This window comes from Argentina anserina, chromosome 6 (assembly GCF_933775445.1).
Source record: "Argentina anserina chromosome 6, drPotAnse1.1, whole genome shotgun sequence".
Lineage (NCBI taxonomy): Eukaryota > Viridiplantae > Streptophyta > Magnoliopsida > Rosales > Rosaceae > Argentina > Argentina anserina.
In genome coordinates, this window is record NC_065877.1 from 37030046 (window position 1) to 37047264 (window position 17219).

At 37.1% G+C, this 17219-nt stretch overlaps 2 protein-coding genes across 2 annotated transcripts; both read left to right on the forward strand.

Annotated features, from left to right (window-relative positions):
* The first annotated feature begins 1634 nt into the window (after positions 1 to 1634).
* LOC126800586 (UPF0400 protein C337.03) lies at positions 1635 to 6229 on the forward strand. The gene is made up of 8 exons (XM_050527971.1): positions 1635 to 1772; positions 2547 to 2679; positions 3048 to 3295; positions 3455 to 3571; positions 3653 to 3800; positions 4665 to 4804; positions 4883 to 4918; positions 5088 to 6229. The coding sequence occupies exons 2-8, from the start codon at positions 2604 to 2606 to the stop codon at positions 5868 to 5870; spliced, it is 1548 nt and encodes a 515-aa protein (XP_050383928.1). The 5' UTR covers positions 1635 to 1772; positions 2547 to 2603; the 3' UTR covers positions 5871 to 6229.
* A 9854-nt stretch (positions 6230 to 16083) lies between these two features.
* On the forward strand, positions 16084 to 16461 carry LOC126800610 (glutaredoxin-C5-like). Its single transcript, XM_050528004.1, has one exon. It carries the CDS (start codon positions 16084 to 16086, stop codon positions 16459 to 16461), a length of 378 nt encoding a protein of 125 aa, XP_050383961.1.
* Positions 16462 to 17219: the final 758 nt, after the last annotated feature.

Consider the following 17219-nt stretch of genomic DNA (forward strand, 5'->3'; position numbering starts at 1 on the left):
GAACGGCCCCGCCTATTAACATTATAAGACACAATTACAATAAAAATATATTATATAATTAAAATATTTATTTTATATAGCTATTTAGAATAGTAAAATAAATATAATACTACAACATTTTATATAATTTTATTTTTAAAATGTTATGTATGTCAAAACAATGACGTTTTTTCACTCTTTTGATAATATTTGTGAAATATTGTAGTTAAAATAATGAAATAATAAAGACATTTTAATTTAAAAGTTTTAATAATCAAGTCTAATAATGATAATTGTTTAAATATTTATATAAGTAATATAAAATTATGTGTTTAACGGGCCGGCCCATGAATTTATTGTGTCTGGGCCATGCCGAGTTCAAAACGGACTCAGACCGGGCCCATGGTTAAAATATCTTGGCCTGGCCCGGCCCATAACAATAACGAGCTCGTGATGGATCGGGCCGCTAACGGGCTCAGTCCGTGTCGGGCCGACTTTTACGGGTTGGGCATGTGTCGAGCTCGGGATTTTCGGCCCATTTGCCATCTCTACTTGAGTAGGAATTGAACTTTCCTTTCTAGTGTTTGGTGACAAAAGGGAAGTTAGTAGAAATAATGTGAAAAAAACTTGTAATTCATGGAATAAAATATGTTGTGAGTAATAAATGTAAGGAATTTATGAAGGAAGTTAGTTCCTTGGGATTATGAGTGGAACCAACTTCCACCTCATTTTTAAGAAATTTTTCAGTGCTACTATAGCACCATGTGTCAATGTCTAGTGGTATACCTTCTAATTACAATTTGACTTTAATCAGAAAAATTATATTTAAGCTATTTTGTCAAATACTATTTTAGGTTTCTTTATAAAACCCTATACTCTAAACTCTAACCCGAAATCCTAATCCAAAATTATCAATACCCATAAAGGTCATTTCAAAAATAATAAAAATATGTTATATTATAATTTTGATGTAATAAATTCACGTGTTAAAATATAATAGGTAATAAGTACCAATATACATTGTCACGTGGTACTACGGTGGTATATAAAATTTTCTCCTTATTTTCCCTTATATTAGGAAATCACTTCCAAAGTTGTGGTTACCAAACAAAGGAAATGAACAAACTTCCTTTCCTGCTTCCTCAAAACTGTGAAACAAACATGGCCCAAGAGTAATACAAATGTTCTTAGACGATATGGGAAAGCGTATAATACTTGGTCGAATCTATCTTATACTTGTAACAATGTCATGTACTCATGTGATGTAAATTTCTATGTTTCACGTACACACACATGGGTGATATACATACTTCAAAAATGCTCTTACATGCACTGTCAACCCAAGACAATTCAAGTTTGAACTCACACACCAATCCATCTTACTCAAACGAGGTAGACTTGGTAACTAGTACAATCAATCTCAAGCTAGCTAGTAAATGGTGATTCTCGAATGTCACGATGATAGTCTCTAAGTTGATCAACTGGTTCAACTACAATCGTAATTTAGTAAAAGAAAACTTCATCGTTGAGAGGGACTAGCTATTTTCCTTCAACGGAACGACGAAGAACTTGGAGAAGGGTAATATAGGAATTTAAACAAGCACCGCTGTGTAATATCCAAGTCGATTAGCCGAGAAGCCCCCGGGCCCCAACTCTTAAAAACAAAAGAAACCTGTTAAACTTGGAAAGCCTTCGTCGGAGTTGGAACTCAATTTGGTCGGCCTCGCCTTCATTCCAACCAAACCCTAAACGTTGAGATTCCATGGTACAACTCCTCCTGCGCGCCACAACTGGTGAGGTCGCCACTCTCTGCTTTAGGGCTTCTAATTCCTGCTGCCCTCTGTTTTCTATTCGCTTAATTTTTACTCTCTGTTTCGCAATTTGTTATGTTGTTCTAGTCTTATGCAAACTCCACCATTGTTTGTTATTTCAGAATTTACTGTTATTACATGGTTAGGTCCAGATAGTCTGGGATTGATTAATTGTTTTATTACTATTTTAGTCCTTCAGTATTCTAGTGTTTAGCATCTCAATAATCACAGGAGACGGAAACTGCTATATACTACTGAGGTTTGTAGGTTTTACATTGGTAATGAAAAATTTGCAAGTCTGTGAATTGGCGTTGAGTTTGGTGTTTATGTTTTCTTTCTGTAAGTTGTTGCCAACTGCGCAGACTTGTAGTCGTTTCGGAGACATTGTTCTCGGCATGTGGAATGAGTTATCACCTTGTGCAAATTTCTAATTATGTATAGTAGATTTTTTGTTGATTTATTAGAGATCAAGTTTCGATTTTGTATTCTCCCTCCCAGTTTTCAAGAGTGGACTGTGGAGACCTGTGTTCCTAAGTTTGAAACATTGGTACTGAAATATTTCCACTTAGAATGCAAGTAGTTTTTTTTCTCGTCTCTGCATAATGTTCTTAGTTGTCATATCTTCTAGGCTTTTTAAATGTCTGCGAGATCTTTATACCGATTTGTAGTCTATTGGCTTGAGTAATGCTTGTTGAAAGTTTAGTTTTCACAGAACTGTACAGAGGTGGAAATTAATTGTTTATCTGTTTTATGAAGGTTTCTAAGCGTAAAGATCTGGACTGCAATATTTAGCTAGGCCAACTCTCTGGAATCATGGGAAGTGCATTCAATCCTCAGATTTTAGTAGAGAAGCTAGCCAAGCTCAATAGCTCGCAAGCGAGCATAGAGAGTATCCTTCTGATGAATCATATGCAAAGCAATGTTTAAATTATACCTTTTTCTGGCTTTGTTGTCTTCAATGTGCTCGAGTCTTGTGAACAAATTTTCATCCTTATGTTTTCTGGCTTCTCCAATTTTCCAAATCTAGAATTCTGTTTGTTTACCTGTTACTCTGTACTGTACTTAATTGCTCCGTGGTTTCTCTCACGGCAACACACACAGAGGCATATAGTACCAAATGCTAGTCAAAACTAGCAATTCTACAACTAGACCTTTTGCACTTCTTACTCTTTCACATATGTTGGTAATGCTTGTTGTTAGTTTTGGTGTCAGTTACTTGGTGCCCTCAACTGATTGATATCCTTAATTCAAATTAAGCTTTGTCACATTGGTGCATTTTCCATATGAATAAAGCGAGGCAAGTTGTTGAAACTTGGGCCAGGCAATTTCATTCTTCTCCACGGGAACAAAGATTGGCTTTTCTGTATCTTGCAAATGATATTTTACAGAACAGTAGGCGAAAAGGTGCAGAATTTGTTGGTGAGTTCTGGAAGGTTCTTCCAGATGCTCTTCGTGATGTGATTGAGAGCGGAGATGAATTTGGACGTAATGCAGCACAACGACTGGTATATCACTGTGTAACTTTTTATCTTAAACCACCTACTGGAAGCTATGAGCAAAAATAGTAATTTAATGATGTATAATTTTTTTTTCTGTAGTTTCGTCTTACCCCAATTAGTATGAAGTTCTTGCTGATGTTCTGGTTTCAATTTATTCTATTGTAGATTAATATATGGGAAGAAAGAAAAGTGTTTGGTTCTCGTGGCCAAATTCTAAAGGAAGAGTTTGTGGGAAGGCAGTTGGAAAGTAATAGAAATGGGAAGCATTTGGTGGTTAGACCGGTAATTCAGATTACACACATGTTTCTTTGGTCAAGCATTTTGTTGCATTTCTTTTTGTTCTCTAATTCTGTGTATAAACAGCCTGCTGGAACTTCATTGGACAAGATAGTTTCAGATTATCAAGCTATTTATGGCCAGACGGATGAAGACACTATCTTGAGAAAATGTAAGAATGCTATCAACTGTCTTGAGAAGGCAGACAAGGAAGTTGGTGGTGATTTCAATTCAGGTATATCCTGCGCCTGTTTCTTCTGGGAAACTTTCAGAATTGTACTATTTATGTTTGTGCATCTGTATATTTGCAGAATTATCACTGATGAAATGTAAAGTAAACTGTAATTGGTTTAGTATTATTTGGACTTGGACTGTCAACTGGGTTATACAGCATTAACTTGTATGAAACAATGGGATAGCAAACATATATTTTGTAAAGTTATTCAAAGAGTTTGTAACACCTGTTTGTAACACCTGTTTGCAACCAATGAAAAAACGTAACATCCTGGTTATGATGACATGCATTTTCCCACTCTCAATGTAGTGTATAGTTTGCTGTGTCTCATAGATTCCTAGATGAAACTATGTTGTTATTTTCATACGTTTTTATGTCGTAGTATGTTTTGTGGGTATAAACTCAAGGATATCATATCATACAGAATGTATAGATGGAGCAACACGGATGTGATGTCTCAATGTGAATAATAGTTAAGAGGGTTCAATAATATCCGCGTGATCCTGCAATTAGAAATGTTTGTATTACTTGTATGCTACTTTGAACTTAGTTGTATGCAATTAGAGATGTATCAAGAGTCTAAATGTGTGCTTCCATTTTGCCACTAAACGAGGGGGTTTGTATGTTCAAATGATAAATACAAACAAGTCAAGTTCACTATATTGTCAATTACTCAATTTATGGTGTGATTTTTATTTTCCTTTGGATCTGTTGTCCCTTGTTTGTTTTATTTCATTTTCCTTATCTTTTAAAAACGAAAAAAAAAATCCATCTTACATGATACTGATGATAGTTAATACCATTGTACTTGAATTGGCATCTTCTACTTGAAGTTGGTTGTTCTAAATTTCCTGATTTGACTAGGGCAATTTCAAGGAGCTGCTTTTGCAGAGGAAGTGCATGGGCATCATGCTATACTGAGGGACTGTATTGATCAACTAACTGCAGTTGAATCTTCGAGAGCTACTCTTGTCTCTCATCTGAAAGAGGCTCTTCAGGAGCAGGTTAGTCTACTGGCTCTTGTCATGTTCGAGACATTATAATTGCCATTGTTTTCTGAGCTGACATGGTTTTAATACCAGGAATTTAAGTTGAATCAACTTCGAAATCAACTTCAGGTGCGTAGTGCATATCAATCTACTTACATGCAAGTTACTTAACTATGTGGATGCCTTTTACTTATGTGCACATCAGATTAAATCATTCAGTAAAGCAACATATTATTTCATAAGAAAATACCTTAGGTAAGTTATCCGTATATGTTAACATTGCACTATTGTTATCCAGGCGGCACATTCACAGTCGGAAAAGGCCAGTACTTTCTGCCGTCAGCTAATGAGTAGCAGCAATAATTTGCAGCAGACAGACCAGAGCTCTAAAGAACATCATACCTCTGCTGCACCTCACAGCTTTATGGCAGTGGGTAGAGAGCAGTTAGCTCCAGTGATGTACACACAGCAAGTTCCTTTTGCAGGAAAATCTGTTCATGAGGAAGATCCTCGAAAGTCTGCTGCTGCTGCAGTGGCAGCAAAGCTAACCGCATCAACAGACTCAGCCCAGATGCTCTCTTATGTCCTCTCCTCTCTTGCTTCAGAGGGTGTTATTCAAGGGTCTTCTGGTGATTATCCATCTGAAAAGAAACTTAAACTCAATAATGATGACCAATTGCCATATGTGTCCCAGAGTCCTAACCCATCTGCATCTTCTCCCTTCCCACATTCTGAATCTCTCCAGCTTAATGTGTCTACCACCGGCCAACAGTATATCCATACCGAGCTGCCACCTCCTCCATCTTCTCCTCCACCTTTGCCACCGTTACCACCAGTGTCACAGTACCCAGTATCCCAGTATATGCAGGCTCCTGGGCCAACAACTTCTGTATCTTTTACTTATAGCGTGGCCCAGCCACAGACATCCGCAGTACCTGGTTATACACCAGTAGGAGCTCAACTTAATGGGCTTCAACCTTTGATGCCACCAGCAAATCCATATCAGAATTTCCAGGGACCAGATGGTAAATTTTACAGCCAACAATCATCCATGCAATTGGCGCCAATGTCTAGGCAATGAGATTCTCAGTTTGAGAAGGGAGGAGGGCTCACGCTGAAGTAGATAATTAAACACCTCGGTGTTACAAAAGTTTGGAAGCTTTCCTTTTTCTTCCAGGAGTGGGAAGTTGATTGCTTGTGTGCTTCTGATTACCTAGCTAGCTAATTAGATCTGCACATAGTAAATGTCTGTAATTTGTATTTTCAAGTCATTAATTTGTGGATTTAGAAGCTATCCGTTGCCTGTTGAACGGAGAATAGGATAATGATGCAGTTGTTGCCTGAGATAGAGATGAGTTTAGACAGAAGACCTAACTAGACAGTTGCTGTAGTTTCTTGTGGACCTATATTCCCATCTGTGATTCAGTTCATTATATAGAAGTGATTATTTGTTGTTATAGTAAAATTTAAGAATAGGGGACGGTGGTGCTCGAAATGGAAACTAGACGGTGGAAATGGAAAGAGAGCCACCCTTTGTTTACTCGACTGTCTCAATCATCCTTGCTTTACCGTGTGGAAATGGAAACCTAGATATATTCTAAAGTATATCATGCCAAACCTGCACCGTCCGGTCAAAACTGATCGGCCTCTCTATCACTTCTTTGCCATATCTGGTATATATTATTAAACCTCATCATTCTATAAAAGGACTATATCCACGTGTATTGGGTAAACCCGATGAGAGCTCCTTGCTTTGTATCTCAATTCAGTCAATTGTCCTAATAAGGACTTCACATGCTGGCTTGGAAATGCGTAGTTCGTAGCTCACTTAAGCATCACCATTGTTAAATCAAGCACCAGAAAAATTCAACTTCTATAACTCAACGTCTCAACTCTCAACCCAAAAGGATGATGAAGCTATATAAACTAACAGTGGAGCTCCCCTTTGATTCTTAATAAGAAACATATATATATATATATATATATATATATATATGTAGTTTATACTTTATAGATATGAATTGGCGGAATGCAATGTTCCAAAGAAATGGATAAGGTGCTGTAAGACATGAGAAGATGACATTAGCCTAACATGGAACACTGGCATTCTCTCCAAAGACGCATGGAAAGAAAAACAGCACGTTAAACTCGAAACTGATGTATATATAACACATTAATTATATGTAGAAGGTTGATATGCTAAACTGTATGATCGAGCAGATTAATGTATATATATGATTATGATCTTAGTTTTCAGTTTCAAGGTCGTTGATAACAGATTAAGCAAAATCCATATATAGATTGAAGGTAGCTAATCTAACTAATCAAGGCAACTGAAGAATAAACTAGGGAGGAACCAAGTTATTCAAGAAAGCTTGGTGGCCAATGAAGAAGCGAGACAAAAAGAGTTGTAGAAGACAGACATGCCCTGTGCCATGAACAAGGTGAGACAAAACAACCGACAGATCCCAATACCAAGATACCACATTACAATATCAGGAGACTTTTCTTCCAAACCAAACATTAAGCAAGTAGAAAACTATATACAAATTCACAGAGCTGAGAGCAACAAAGACAAACTAACAGGTTGCTCGGATTTTTAAACAGAAACAGGGCCATTGATATTTGAAGCCCCCTAATACCAGAAACTGTTTAATCTGAACTAAATTAATTAACGGTGATAATGTGCAGGGGGGAAAAGCATGGATGATGTTCAAAGTGCACGAAAACGACAAACAGTAGGCGAGGAAGAAAAAGCAGTCAACGTTGGGCTAACGTCATGGCTAGCAACAAAGGCTGAGAAAAGCCGTCATGTCGTTTCCTTTAACGGCTCAAGGATTAAGCTTACCTCTTTAAGTCACAAATGTATTTATATATTACGTTTTCTCCTTCAATTTTTATAAACAGCGTAACAGACCAAGCCAATTGGGCCATATGCTAATTAAATATTGCGTCAGATTTTGGTCGAAGACATGCATACATCATCGTCAGGGTTGGATTTTGAAATAAGTATTCAGAGATGCTAAAATTTCCAAATGACTAATATATATTAAATTTTAAATTAAATATTGATTAATGTACATTTATATTATATGTAAAATATAATTTTATCATTATTACCCACCATTATGACTTAATTATACAATAATTATAATAATTTAACCATAATTACACATATTTATATCATAATTAAAATAAATTTTTTAACTGGTCGCGGAGGCCTCTCCGGCCTCTTCATAGTTCTGGCCAGTGATCATCGTCGTCATCATCCTCCTCCTCCTCCTCCTCCTCCTCCTCCTCTACACTCCTCTACACGTAGATATCATTGTATGTGTGTATGTATGTATTTATTAAGCACTCTCTCTGTATCTGCATTTGTTGACAGAGATGTGTTGCGGCTTCAATGAATCAATTCCTTGCTGTCCTAATTCTGCCGCGCTTAATTTCTGTCCTCATACTTGCCGTCGCTCCGGCCGGGGACCCCTTTAAAACTTATTACTGCCTAACATATATTCATTATTACTGGCCACTAGCTAATAATGTTCTTCTTCGATCTCAACGTACACTTCCTAGCTCCAGTTGTACTTATATTAATTCGCCGCTTATAATTCCCAATCATTTCGTACATATCTTACACTAGTTGAACTGTTGAACTTATTGACGTGTCTCCCTTCCCCGAACAATTGCGGTCTCGTTTGTTCGGCGGCCGGAATCTTCTTCTTTATTTTAGAATCTAATTAATGTACAAGAAGCATATATGTACTTGTAGGTATGTGTTGCATTACCTCTTCAGTCTACTTCATATATACTGTTTCTAGAAATAAAATTTAATCCAGCCGCTGAAATTGTTTATAAACATAAACATAAACATTTAACTTATCAATCTCCTCTGAAATTTGTTAAGTGATACGTACGAGTAGTAGTAATACAATTGATATATATATATATATATATATATATATATATATATATATATACCGATACCATATCCAAGATTCCGAGCATACGATTAGATTTCTTTGTTTATCGTATGTATGGACTATACCGAATGCAAGACCATACAAGAAATGTGATCATAAATTATTATTTGAAACCAAATAATTAACTAATTACCGACATGCATCGCATCAACCTATATATGATTATGGTCTGGTTAAAGTAGCTAGTGGATATAGTGAACAAACCCATTACGAGAGTCACTCAATGACTAAAATATCCATAACTTCTTCAATATTTTCGTGAAAGTTTTTATTTTTTGGCATATGGATATATTTGTTACATACCAATTATTTTTCGATAGAAATTTTCGAAATTTCCTGATATATCCATAAACTTTCAAAATTTCATGATATTTTCATAATATCGCCACATGTCATACCAACTTTTAATAAAATAAAAGATCACTGGTTAGGAGAATCAAACTTCTGATCTATCCTTTTGTAAACACAAAGTTATAGTCAACTCTACTACACCAACTCATTGTTATATATGACACTCTTTTTATTATATATTGCATTCCATGTCTCAACATTCACTTAAAATTAAAATAAAACCGAACTAGTTGTTGAGGGGGATCGAACCCTTTTGGTCTAGGAGGAAGCAATAATGGACTTTATTCTTATAGGGGAAATTTAACATGCTTTATCTACCATATTTATTCTCTAATGAGATGCAATCAAGTGAAAACATATGGACACAATCTGATGCACAATCTTCACAAAGCTATGGTCATGGTCAAAGTCGAGAAATGTTTGATCCGAACGAGAACTACTAGTACCACAACTCACAATCAATCACTCACGACCCTTATGATTGGCATATAAGTCAGTATGTGTAAAATTATAAAGGGACAATATCATTTAATGATTATTCTTCACAATATACTTAGGGTTTTACTAAAAACATGGTGAAAATAGTGAAATTTTTATACCTCATAAATTTTTTATGTGGTTCCAAATCACTCGTGTAATTTCATGTTTAATGTATCATATGTAAATAAGACGTAATTACCTAGCCTCCATTTGGGTATATATATATTTGAAGTAGATTTTTAATAATGTTCGACGATTACTTCAGCTCAAATTACTATAACTCACTATAAACTAATAGTTATATAATAATTTCTTATGACATATAGTAGATAATTGATCAAATAAATATTTCTCAAAATTTCAATCAAAATTTTCATAGTTTTATATAATTTTCTATTAATTTACTTAATTATTTTTTTAAATCGAAATTTTCAATTTTCGGATCCTCGATATTTTCGTTATCGCCAAAATTTTAGTCCTTAGAGTCACTAGCTAGCTTATCAATCGCCTCGACATGCATGCATGCTGACATCCATTGCATGCATGAACATTCTATCTCAACTAGTTAATCAGGCTTCCTAGAACATTAGCTAATAGCTAGTTAGAAGAGAGTACTTATTATTACATTAAGAATGTCTTTCTTCTTGGGTTAAGCAGATTAAGGATGTTTAATTAACGGTAAGTTAAAAACAGGCGGGATGATAAAATATAAACACACCAATGGTGGAAAGGGACAAATGGTACAAGTCCTAAAAGCTAAACGCTAAAGTAAAGGTTTTTACATAAAAAAGGAGATTAATTTTGGTTGATGTTATGATCTTGCACAGTGATTCAGAACTTCAGGCTCTAGCTTTATATGTAAATGCTTGCTCCTCCTCGATTAGCATATCCCAACTCACTCCCCCATAATTTTAATTATCTCTGTTGGTTCAACCAGAAATGGTAATTAAACTGAGCGTCAATACAGAATAAGATATGCATTGGGACAAAAATTAAAGCCTGAGGATTTGATCACGCTCGATCATGTTGTTATTTTTACTGTATAGTCAATACAACCTTTTACGTACGACTGGAAAATATGCAGGCAGGTCTTTATTTTAGGTTCCCAATTAATATTCCAACTACCAGCTACTCGACCGATCGATCATCCCCCGCCGTTTGATCAAAGTCATCAAACTGTCAAACGGTTCAGGTCGATTAATTGCTTCAGTTCAAAAGAACGGATTGACCGATGGTCGGTGGACACAGTAGTATTGACCAGATAATTTTTCTACAGAAGCAAAGGTGCGTGGGAGAGAAAGAGAGCTGGACAGACACTGGTTCAGGGCCTCGATCAGGCTTCAGGGTATTGATCTGATCGAACCAGAAGAGCCGAGAAGAAAGCAAGCATGCATGCATGTTTAGGCCTTGCCAGACCCTTAGCTAGCTACCTACATACATACAGATCGATCGATCAACTACCTAGCTACGTAACTCCAGCGTGGGTTACATTAATCCAGGCTCAGAGTACGTCTCTGTACGTGACTGCATGCATTGCTGAAACCAGGCTAGTTGTACGCATACGTATATAGAGATGTCATGTCTACGTTCACGGCCTTATATGTTAATTAGGCCATATATACTGATATGTATATCTTTATATACATGGTACTAGCTGTGTTAATAAGGAGGAACATTCTTTGCTGTTGCAATTGGGTGAAAATAAAGCCTAATAAATAACAGGGCAGGCGTACCTACGTAGAAATTTGAGGTGTCGAGAATTCTGACAATTGTGATCCAAAGCTAGCGCAATCGAATAATATATATCATTTTTCTTTTTCTTCCATCGATCCGCCAGCTGCGACATCGACCTCGATCAGGTCTTTATCTCTATTACTCTTGCAGAGTTCCATTAGTCCCAGCTGGTTTTTCCCAGTTGCGCAGCTGCACTGCACCTCATCATAATGTGTGTATTTACTTCCCCTGCGAGCATATTTACTATCTATTAATTTGACAAATATTATTCACAGTATTGTTCTTAATACCTACAGTGCATTACCGATTTTGTCCTCTTTTCTTTTATTTTCTTCTACTCTCTCTCTCTCTCTCTCCCAAACTTGGTGTACGTCCTCGTACACGGCATCCCCACTTGCGGCCCACGTATCCCTTGTACGCCTGCGATGCCTGAGCGATGAAAAGGCGTTCCCAAAAATCGCCCAACTATGCTTCGCGCCGGATCTCTCATCCTGGACTTTGCCACAGATTCTCTTGTCCAGTCGTCCCCCTGGAGGCAACCCTGTCTACTCGACTCCCCCGCAGAGCCCCTGGATCCTAGGGACATGGCGACATGTGTAAGCGCTTGGCGACACAACGACAACGACGTTGAGGCGGCTCTGATACCACTTGCCACAGACCTAGCCATTCGGCTGCCACACTTGGTCCATGCGGCGCTCCATCCCCATGGAGCCAGCCTTATGCAATGGGAGAATGCACTGGTTTTACCCTGCCTTGGGCTCATTAGGGGATCAGCTTCAGACCCCAACCTGTGTGTAGGGCGGCCAACTTCTTTCTTCGACGTTAAGTCCCTGACTAGCGACAAGCTCCCCAAACTTAACCGGGTCGGCCTGCCTGAACCCCTCAGAAGGAGCAGCCATATATCTCCCACACTTGTTATCTTAGAGCAATCCCACTTATACCTGATGTTTATTTAACCAGCGACGTCCACTCATACCGTATATAGAGATGTCATGTCTACGTTCACGGCCTTATATGTTAATTAGGCCATATATACTGATATGTATATCTTTATATACATGGTACTAGCTGTGTTAATAAGGAGGAACATTCTTTGCTGTTGCAATTGGGTGAAAATAAAGCCTAATAAATAACAGGGCAGGCGTACCTACGTAGAAATTTGAGGTGTCGAGAATTCTGACAATTGTGATCCAAAGCTAGCGCAATCGAATAATATATATCATTTTTCTTTTTCTTCCATCGATCCGCCAGCTGCGACATCGACCTCGATCAGGTCTTTATCTCTATTACTCTTGCAGAGTTCCATTAGTCCCAGCTGGTTTTTCCCAGTTGCGCAGCTGCACTGCACCTCATCATAATGTGTGTATTTACTTCCCCTGCGAGCATATTTACTATCTATTAATTTGACAAATATTATTCACAGTATTGTTCTTAATACCTACAGTGCATTACCGATTTTGTCCTCTTTTCTTTTATTTTCTTCTACTCTCTCTCTCTCTCTCTCTCTCTCTCTCTCTCTCTCTCTCTCTCTCTCTCTCTCTCTCTCTCTCTCTCTCTCTCTCTCTCCTACTTTTGATTTGGTTTCGTCTAGCAGACTGTTTTGATACAAAATTCTAAGAATTGAGAATTCTTTTGATTGGATATTATTCCCTTGATTTTAAAATATGGTTAGAATTGCATAGAAATGATTGAGAATTGAAGAATAATACATTTTTTCATGGAAATAAACAAAGAAAACATGCTTCAAATTTCCCTTATCTTTTCCAATAGAATTTGCACTTTCTTTATAATTTCAACCCAAACAGAATAAAGAATATCAAATTTATGTTTTCCTCCATCCAAACACAACATAATAGATCGGCAACAGAAGCCAACGCTGACATATTCAAAATTCATTTTCTTTTGATGAATACTTTTCATGCACCACTGCAAATTTTGTCATCCTATTAGAAAATCTGATTAGTAATATAGGTGAAAGGGCTGAGGGTTTGTTATTAGATTAAAAAAAATGTTGAACTAGAAATGAGGCAGCTTTCTCATTTTATATATGGCTAATGAAGCAGTTTGCTACTATTTGGCACTAAATGGATATGCTCCATTCTCCCACTTACCATCTACAGCTCCACGGCCAAATTTAACAGTGTCCGTAATGATTGGTAATTAAGTAACACAAATGAGCAATCGAAGATGTAAGAAAAAATTTGGTGTTGATTTCTAATGTTGATACGATCTCTGATATTGATTTATGATGTTCATATAAACATAAACTTTCTCTCCTGGGCAATATCTTATGATTCTTATTCAACCTTTGTCATTCCTTTGATTCTAAGGGAATGCACTGACATTGAGCAGATAAATAGTGGGACCGTTTTACCTACAAATTCACAATCATAAACTAACTTATGTGGTTGATCAATGCTTTACAGTGTTAATCATTTTTGTTATGATTAATGATCTTGTGATATTTGGGCCATTTGGCTTTGCAAATATTTGGAGTATAACTTTGGAGAGTTAGAAGTTGTTCATACTGTATCTATTGATACTTGGAGTAATTCAAAGGGACTTGGGATTGTTAAAGGTACTTTTGTGGATGTATTTACTTATAGAGTTTTCATTATTGACCAATATTGTATGTTGTTTGTCTTAAGTGCTATTAAGAAATGTTTTGTTCCGGCATCTCCTCAAATAATTTCTTATGATTCTTATTTCATTATTTGTTTACAGGTTTTATGCACCTCTTGGGTCGGCTAAGCACACTCTCGCACCTGTTTATTCTCTTATTAGTATTGGTCTTAATACAAATATCAAGTAAATGAACTTGATGCACTTTTAATAATGTAAAAAAATAATGATCGTAATCTTATTTGTACAAAAAGATTTTTTTTCATTGCACTGTTGGTCAATACAAATACTTAATTTATAGTCTATACTAATATTTAATTTTTATTTTTATTTTCATTTTTGGTTTTTTTTTTCTAAGTTTCCTTATATCTTAATGAGATCTTAGTCTTTATCATATCATATATTCGGGTCACAGTTATGGCTCCTGAAAAATGGCAGTCTGTAAAAATGATTTTTTTCCAAGAACATATTTTTGCGAATGAATATGCTGATGCACTGGAACGTAGAGAGACAGTAGACAATGCACTTGAACTTGGAGAGCCAGTAGACAATGTCGTTATAATCACATGAAAAATGGTACACTTTCGTTTTACTTCTGTATATGGACATGTGGTTGAACAAATTTTTTTTCATGATTGCTTTTTTAGTTTCTTTGTCATGTAGGTGCAATACGGAGAGAAATCTTGGTTGCACTAATTCTTTTTCCGGTTCTATCTTCATATTTTACTGTGTTATAGGAGTATGAACCCCGCAGCGCGTATTAAGTTAAAGTCGTGGCCATGCCAGCGACCCAAAGGCCCAGAAATTCATTTTTATTTTTCTTCTAAAAGGAACTTCGATCATGTACGGACCCTTTTGAAGCTCTCTGTATCTGTCTCTGCATTGCATTCGATCTATCTCTGTTTCGATTTTCTTTAACATATTTTTGGGTATCTGGGGTTTTTATGCCTTTAGCTTTAATACTAGTACCCGGAAATTCATACTACTGTGTTTCATGTGATACCAGAATAGTGAAAAGGTTACTGCCTCACAGTGGACATGCTGCATACATGTCGAAGCATGCGTGCTGTAACCCATGAACCCTTAACATGTGCCCCCACTTGCTCCTTACTTATGTGTTCATTCATTTCGATAGGAAGTCTTGCATTGCAACGGCGGAACTTCTCGACTACGAATAAGCTTTTCTCATGCATTTTTTTTTTGATAGAGCTTTTCTCATGCATTTGTTCCAAGTTTAGTAAGAAAAAAACTTACATGCGAGCAACGTAAGTTCTAACTTCTCTAGCTTCTAAGTTGTTTAGATCAATGAGAAGAAAGAAGATGTCAAATATAAATACCGGGCATACAATCAAACTTGTAATACCATCAATCATGCCTTAAGCAAAGCAATTAGTAAATTAGCAACTGTATGTGGGTGTCCAAATTCTGCTCATCCAAAATCATAAAAAGTTGATCTGGACTAAGGAGAAGTACTAATTCTAGCTAGGTAGCTAGAGATTGTAAAATGCGCATGAAAGGTTAAATCAAGACTCGAGAGAAGAAACAAAAGGGTTTGTGACTGGCACGTTCTTAATCCAAAAATTTATACGAATCGTATAAAGCCCGAGCTTATTCTCTTAATTATTAAATTAGGGTTAGCAATAGGGACCGACAAGGGGGAGGGCTCAGCCGTCTATTAACCAAAGTCTCCTCTGTAAAAGCCTGACCTCATTGTCTCATCTCTATCCCATAAAGCTTCCCTCTTTATTAAACACCTCCAATTATAACATATTATGACATTTAGTACTAGCATGAGATGAAGATTTGCACTAAACCTCTCTCTCTCTCTCTCTCTCTCTCTCTCTCTCTCTCTCCTCTTGCATGCGCTTACGAGTTACGACTTACGACTACATTACTAGTTTCATTGTTTTTATTTTATCCCAGCAATGCCCTTTAACGTCCATGTCCAAACTCGCTTCTATAAATACCAACCCTTCCCTTCCTCCATTCCTCACCAATCTCATTACCATCAGACTCTGTTTCTTGCTTACTAGTTACTAGCTATTTTAAAGAAAACTACCTCTCTTCATCATCAACTTCTTCATCTTCTTCTTCTTCTTCTTCTTTCCCAGCTTGTTGATTATCACAATGCATTACCAAACTGAGTCGTGGGGTTCTTATATGGCTACAAGGAGCAGTTACGGTGATCCACTGGATCGCATTGAGAGGATGGCGTCGGAGAACGCGGTGGTGATATTCAGCATAAGCAGCTGTTGCATGTGTCACGCCATCAAGAGGCTCTTCTGCGGCATGGGCGTCAATCCAACGGTGTACGAGCTCGACGAGGATCCCAGAGGAGGCAAGGACTTGGAGGGGGCTCTGATGAGGCTCATGGGGACCTCCAACGCCGTGCCGGTGGTTTTTATCGGTGGGAAGCTTATCGGAACCATGGACAGAGTCATGGCCTCGCACATTAATGGCACGCTCGTACCTCTTCTCAAAGAGGCTGGGGCTCTCTGGCTCTGATTGAGAGGGCTAGCTACCGGCCCTTTTCATCAACAAAAAACGAAACGATCATGACCACTTATAACATAGCAGAGTAAGCAGGGAGTGCAGAGGAAGGGGCTTTCACTAGCTACCACTCCTTATCTTCCGAGGCACTAATCACTAATTAATCAATGTCTCATTAGTTAGCTAGTACAGTAGTACGTACTCGATCGTAAGAATAAGTTTCTATATCTGAAATTCATTTTCAGTTTTCTAGCTTTTCCGGGATCTCTCTCTAGAGTTTAGATTATAGAAATGGAGTGTTGGGCTGCTATTTGAGTACTCTGTTTTTTTAAATGGTTTACCGTCGGCGTTAGTTGAGTGAAATGTAACTTCTCCCTCCTATGTATACAAGAAAAGTTCCCAAAAAAAAAGGGTTAGTGTTTCTTACATTTAATTAATCTTCAGTGTTGTCTCTAACTCTCTATCTCTGAATTTATTTACTCTCACAGTTCCTCAACACTTAATTTTTCAAGTTGATTTTGGATTGCTTTCTGTAACTTCCACTTTGTCTTTGATTTTAAATCTTTGAGGCTTTGAGCGTATATTATAAGATATTGCAAGACAATTTGCTGCCAAGTGATGGGACAGAAAAAGGAACTTCGGCGTTGTTTCTGAACAAAACATAAAACATGTGATGCGTCACTAGTCACTATCTTTTTCCCAGTCCCGATTTGGTTAGAGTGGTAAACTAAAAGCGCAAGGCGAATCGTTATTGCGCCGGAAAATGTGGCAAT

What these genes read in the sequence shown, in the direction of transcription:
- LOC126800586 (XM_050527971.1), top strand. Translation starts at nt 2,604, where the DNA reads ATGGGAAGTGCATTCAATCCTCAGATTTTAGTAGAGAAGCTAGCCAAG. An exon ending in CTCGCAAGCGAGCATAGAGA is followed by an intron (nt 2,680 to 3,047) that starts GTATCCTTCTGA and finishes ATTCAAATTAAG; the next exon opens with CTTTGTCACATTGGTGCATT. An exon ending in GTAATGCAGCACAACGACTG is followed by an intron (nt 3,296 to 3,454) that starts GTATATCACTGT and finishes ATTCTATTGTAG; the next exon opens with ATTAATATATGGGAAGAAAG.
- LOC126800610 (XM_050528004.1), top strand. Translation starts at nt 16,084, where the DNA reads ATGCATTACCAAACTGAGTCGTGGGGTTCTTATATGGCTACAAGGAGC.